The sequence below is a fragment of the Rhinolophus hipposideros genome (assembly GCF_964194185.1).
Source record: "Rhinolophus hipposideros genome assembly, chromosome: 26".
In the NCBI taxonomy this organism is placed as follows: domain Eukaryota; kingdom Metazoa; phylum Chordata; class Mammalia; order Chiroptera; family Rhinolophidae; genus Rhinolophus; species Rhinolophus hipposideros.
Window position 1 is genome coordinate 1,311,062 of NC_138072.1, and position 5,272 is coordinate 1,316,333.

The window sequence follows — 5,272 nt, forward strand, 5'->3', positions numbered from 1 at the left end:
CTCATTGGGGCACAGCTAACCCTCACCGCGCGACCTCACACTGAATCCTGACCCTCCTGAGGTCAACCTCAGTTACTGCGTTGAGTTCCGTCTGACCCCACATTCAGCCACCTCCTGACACTCATTTCAGTCCCACTGCGCAAGTAAAGAAAGACGCCTCGTCCAGCTGGGGCTAGCAAGTGTTTATTGAGAAAGGTGAACTCACACAGAAGCGCCTGCTGCCTGGCTGAGCGTCGGAGAAGCTGAACGCCTGCTGAGCGAGTTCAGGACCCTCCATCCAAGGGAAGGGCCAGGACAACTTGATGTGAGTCCACGGGGAGGGGGGAGAAGACCCCAAATTAGAGCTGCACTTCTGGGAAATTGTGGGGTGAATAAACGGGGCAGTGTGCAGCAGGGCTTCGGTGAAGTTTGCAAATGAAAGTGTGAACTGGTGGCGACGATGACGCAGCAAACACAGCCACAGAGACGACAGTGTGAAAGGGGCTCTCCATTCCCAGAGTCTAGAGAAATTTTTGGAGCAGGAAAGGGCCCGAGGGTCTGACTCGGAGAAGTTATTTCTCAGGAGATGATGGTTATTGTAGAGACCAAAGAAACCGCAGCTGGAGACGTGTTGCTTTGGGGTTTGATATTCTGGCCGGTGCTGCTCCGGATGCGGCCCAGAAGGAACCCACTCCCCTGCCCCGACCCTGGTGAGCCTGGGGCCGTACCAGCTGCCTCCGCGGGTCTCGCAGGACTCTCACTGGTCTGGAGCGAGTCAGCCCAGCGGCCCAGTGGGCTGAGGGACCGGCTGGTCCCAGCAGCCTGGCGGGGGGCCTTCAGGAAGCGCTGGGACAGTCAGCGAAGGAGGCCCTGGGTCCGAGGCGGGGCCGCCCGCAGAGGGGCGAATAAGGACGCAGCGGTTTCCCTGCGCCGCCGGCGAGCCCCGCCGCTACAGGCCGGTGCGGGCCGGGCTCGCCGTGCTCGCTCACCCCCCGTTTTCGGCCGGGCCCCGGCCGTCGGCGCTGGGGTCCCCGGAGCGCGAGGACACCGAACGGAGCCCGTGCGCCAGGCGCCAGGCCCGGGCGCGGAACGAGCGGTCCAGCAGCAGGTAGATGAGCGGGTTGGCGCAGCTGTGGCCGAAGGCCAGGCAGGTGGCGAGCGTGAGGCCCCAGCGCAGCGCCTGCAGCAGGACGCAGGGCAGCGGCAGCGCCCCGAGGCGCGCCAGGTGCAGGACGGCGCGCAGGGCGCCGAAGGGCAGCCAGGAGCCCACGAAGGCGCCCTCCACGGCGCAGATGATGCGCAGCGGGGTCCTGGGGACGCGGCCCCGGCCCCGGCGCAGGCGACGCGCCAGGCGGCAGTAGCAGAAGAGGGTGGCGCCCAGGGGCAGCGCGCAGGTGAGCAGCAGCAGCAGCAGCCCGAGGACCTGGAGGGCGTCGGAGGGCCGCTCCCCGCACTGGCTGCCCGGGGCCCCGGGCCGCGGCTGCAAGTCGCGCGAGGCCAGGGCGGCCAGGCCGGCCAGCAGCGCCGTGGCCCAGGCGCCCCAGCACAGGGCGCGCGCGCACTGCGGGGAGCGCAGCGGGCGCGCGAGGAGCGGCCGGGCCACGGCCAGGTAGCGGTCGGCGGCCAGGCCGGCCAGCAGCAGCGCGCCCGCGCAGCGCGAGGCGGCCAGCGCGAAGCCGCTCAGCTTGCAGAGCTCGGGGCCGAAGGGCCAGCGGCCGTCCCGCGCCGCGGCCGCGGCCCACAGCGGCAGCGTGAGCACCAGGCCCAGGTCGGCGGCCGCCAGGTGCCGCACGAAGGTGTCCGCCAGCCGCCGCGGGCCGCGCCGCCCGGCCAGCAGCCGCAGCACCAGGCAGTTGCCCAGCAGGCCCAGGGCGAAGGCCGCCAGGTAGAGCGCGGGGACGAAGGCGCGGGCGTAGGGCAGCTCCCAGGACGCGCACAGCTCCAGCTCCTCCTCCAGGGCGCCCGACCCCGAGTAGTCCCAGAGCTCCGTCCCCGCGCTGGGGCTCCAGGGCTCCGTGGGGGGCATGTCAGGGCGGAGGTGTGCGCACAGATGACCTGGCCCTGGGCGCAGGTGGCAGCTCTAAAGGGACGGTGCCCAGCACCTCCCTTCCTGCCACCGGGGCCCGGGCGATGGGTGGGCAGGAAGGTGCTGGAGGAGGGGCCGAGGGTGTGGTGGAGATGGTGGCCTAGGATTCCGGGCTGAACCCAGCGGAAGGGCAGGGACAGGGCACGGGGGCTTCGTAGCGGGTGCTGGAGGGAAAGTCCTCGGGCCCAGGAGACCCACCCTGCCTCCCCGTGGGAGCAGCCTGATATCAGGGTGCAAAGGGAGCCGGTGGGAGCGGTCCTCAGTTCTCTCCACCCCTTGGCTGTTCCCATGCTGTCGGCTGCCCTTTTGTCTGGTTTTACAGATGAGGAGACAGACCCTGCATGAGGGGCTCAAAACGGGGGTGGGGTGTCAGCCTGTGCCCCTCCACCTGTTTTCCAGGAAGGAGAGGTTCTGCTCTCTGGGTGCAACCATGGGTCGGGTGGGTGAGGAGCCCGCCCTTGGGGACCTGCCTCCTGATTGGGAGTTGGCCGTCAGAGCTCCCAGTGGTTGCTCGCTCCCGAGATGCTGGCTCAGTGTCTGAACCCAAAGATAGGCTTTTCTGACCCAAGCAGGTCTTCATGGAGCCTCGTGGGAGTGTTTGAATCTGGGGAAAGGGTGTGGTGAGATGGTCCAGATGAAAGAAGCAGAGCCAGCGCTTCAAATCCCAGCTCCTCCCCATGTTCCTCCATCCAGCAAAACCCACCGACCCAGCCAAGCACGGCCGAGCCTCAGTACAGATGACAAGATGGAGCCCAACTTAGCTCCAGGCCGCTCGTCCTCAGTGAGGTGTCAGGAGCTTAGAGGAGGGAGGGTCAGGACAGGCTTCATGGGCGGAGTCGGAAGGACATGGGGGATGAGGGAAGCTCCGCCCTTTTCCCAGAAGGTGGGGTGCAGCAGGGATTCTGAGTGATGCCATTGAGATCCAACAGCCCCCCACCCCGAATGCTGCTTTGGAGCTCATGTTCCATGGCATGTGCCCGCCAGAGCCCACCCCACTGTCACCAGGAATGAGTGACTGGCCTGCTCGGCAATGTGGTCGGAGGTGGGTGCATTAACGGTCAGCTCCTGTGCGTGGCTGGCACCATCCCCTTGTGGCAGGTCTAGGGCTCATGGTTCAGGCAGGGGCACAGATGCGTGTGCAGCATGTTTAGGGGCCAACATGCAGTCACACTGGGACACGCTAGGAACAGAGTCCTCGTGGCCTCAGGAGGGGCAGTTACATCCCAAGGGAGGCGTACATGGGAGAGGCATTCCAGGGGATGACACTGGCCGATGAGGGTCCCAGGAGGGCGCTGAGATGAGCTAGAGCAGCAGTTCCCGGGCCCAGGGCCACCAGAGCCCGATGGGAGGAGGGTGGCAGGAGAGGATGCAGATGACAGGGATAGCATTTCCTTCTGTAGGTGGTGAGACTCCTCTGCCCATTTTTGAGGACGAGACAGCCATCTGTTCTGAAAAGGTCGCTGGCAGAACTGTGCACTGGATGGGGACAGACTCAGGCAGTCCCACTGTGAGCCTTTGGCGTCAGCTCCGTTGGGGGCCGTGGGGACAGAAGGGAGAGATAAGTGTAACAGCACAGGTCTCAGCAGAAGGGTCAAGGGCGGGCCTGAGATGGCTCTGCCGGGAAAAACAGATGCCACCACGCAGGGGTGGAAATCTGAGGGGCTGCTGGAGACTCAGAAGGTTCTCTAACGTCTAATCACACGGGTGCTGCTGAGCGGCACCCAGAAGGGGGCCTGCAGCCTCGTCCCTGGAAGGCTGGCGGGGCAGAGCTCCTGGATGTCACTCCTCTGGGCACAGCTCCGTCTGGGACACCGAGAGCACCAGTGATTCTGAAAGCCCGAGATGAATAGCAGCAAGGGAACCGCCAGGAGGAGAAGAATGGGCGAGCAGCCAAGAGGGGGTTATAGGCGGGCGTGGGCGGAAGTAGAAGTAGCTTGTTTATTAAAAGCAGAGACCTGCTTCCTGGGGCTGTGATCTCATGCCCAAGGGAAGTCTGTGGCCCAGAGCACATGGCAGATTCTCGGCCGGGCCTGGGTCTTGTAGGTCCTTCTGCACTTGTGTGGATGAGAGGGAGCTGGGGCCGCTGCTGGGGCCTGGCCTCCCAGAGGCCCCGCCTGCTTTTAGTGCCCCAGACCCACTCACTCCAGGATTCTGCTCCCTCGTCGCCCCAAGGACAAGAAACAAGCCAACGCTTAGAAACACTCATCCTCATGACCCCAGAAGCTTGGCCGCTCACTGACAGCTGTCTACACAGCAAAGTGGAAAGGGTCCTGCCTCTTTCTCAGTCTTCTCTCCATCCATCACAGTGATTGGCACAAGCCTGAGACAGAAGAGATGACAATAAATATCCAAAGCCTTGAACTACCAGGTTTCCCTGAAAGTAAGACCCAGCTGGACCATCAACTCTAATGTGTCTTTTGGAGCAAAAATTAATATAAGACCCGGTCTTTTTTTACTATAAGACCGGGTCATAAATATAATAAATATAATATACCGGGTCTCATATTAATTTTTGCTCCAAAAGACGCATTAGAGCTGATGGTCTAGCTAGGTCTTATTTTCGGGGAAACAGGGTAGTAGGTTTATTTCTACGCATCTGTGGGTTTAAGCTCTTACAACTCCCCCCACCCCCTCGCCATTTCAGTTTTCCTGTACAAATCATCTTAAGCCTTTAGGAAAAGTGTTGAAAATTACATTTCCCTTTTTCATCATAAAAGCCATCTAATCACATTATAGAATTGGAAACAATAAAATCGTCCCGAGCCTGGGGAATTTACTTCCAACCAGCGAAGGACATTTTCAAGAGAATTTGTTGATAACCACACTATTCTGGGGTTTCCCACTCTTTCCACGTTCCATTTCAGATATTCTCCACATATGCACTTTTTTACGCCACTGTGTCAGTCCCATTTGGAAGCAGAAGGGACACAGTTTTCCAGTCGCTTCTCAGCGATTTCGCCAGCCCCACCCTCTGCAACTCACAATAAAACTATGAACTGAGAAATGTAGGAACGGCCACCGGCTCATTTTTTTCACAGCTACTTGGAGACTTCCCTTGAAATGGCAGCTTCTCGGAGTCCTGGCATGCTCATGGATGGTTATTTCCCTAACATGTCCTGCGGTTGCTGCAAAGCTGAGTAGGGATGAGCCCTGAGGCCGCGATGTCAGGAGTTAGTTTTGTGCTGTGATCATAAGGTACCCGGAGTT

At 61.2% G+C, this 5,272-nt stretch overlaps 1 protein-coding gene across 1 annotated transcript; it reads right to left on the reverse strand.

The window, feature by feature from the left end:
* Positions 1–953: 953 nt before the first annotated feature.
* GPR25 (G protein-coupled receptor 25) lies at positions 954–2,005 on the reverse strand (the record flags this gene model as incomplete). The annotated part of the gene is made up of 1 exon (XM_081038971.1): positions 954–2,005. The coding sequence occupies one exon, from the start codon at positions 2,003–2,005 to the stop codon at positions 965–967; it is 1,041 nt and encodes a 346-aa protein (XP_080895097.1). The 3' UTR covers positions 954–964.
* Between the last annotated feature and the right edge of the window lie 3,267 nt (positions 2,006–5,272).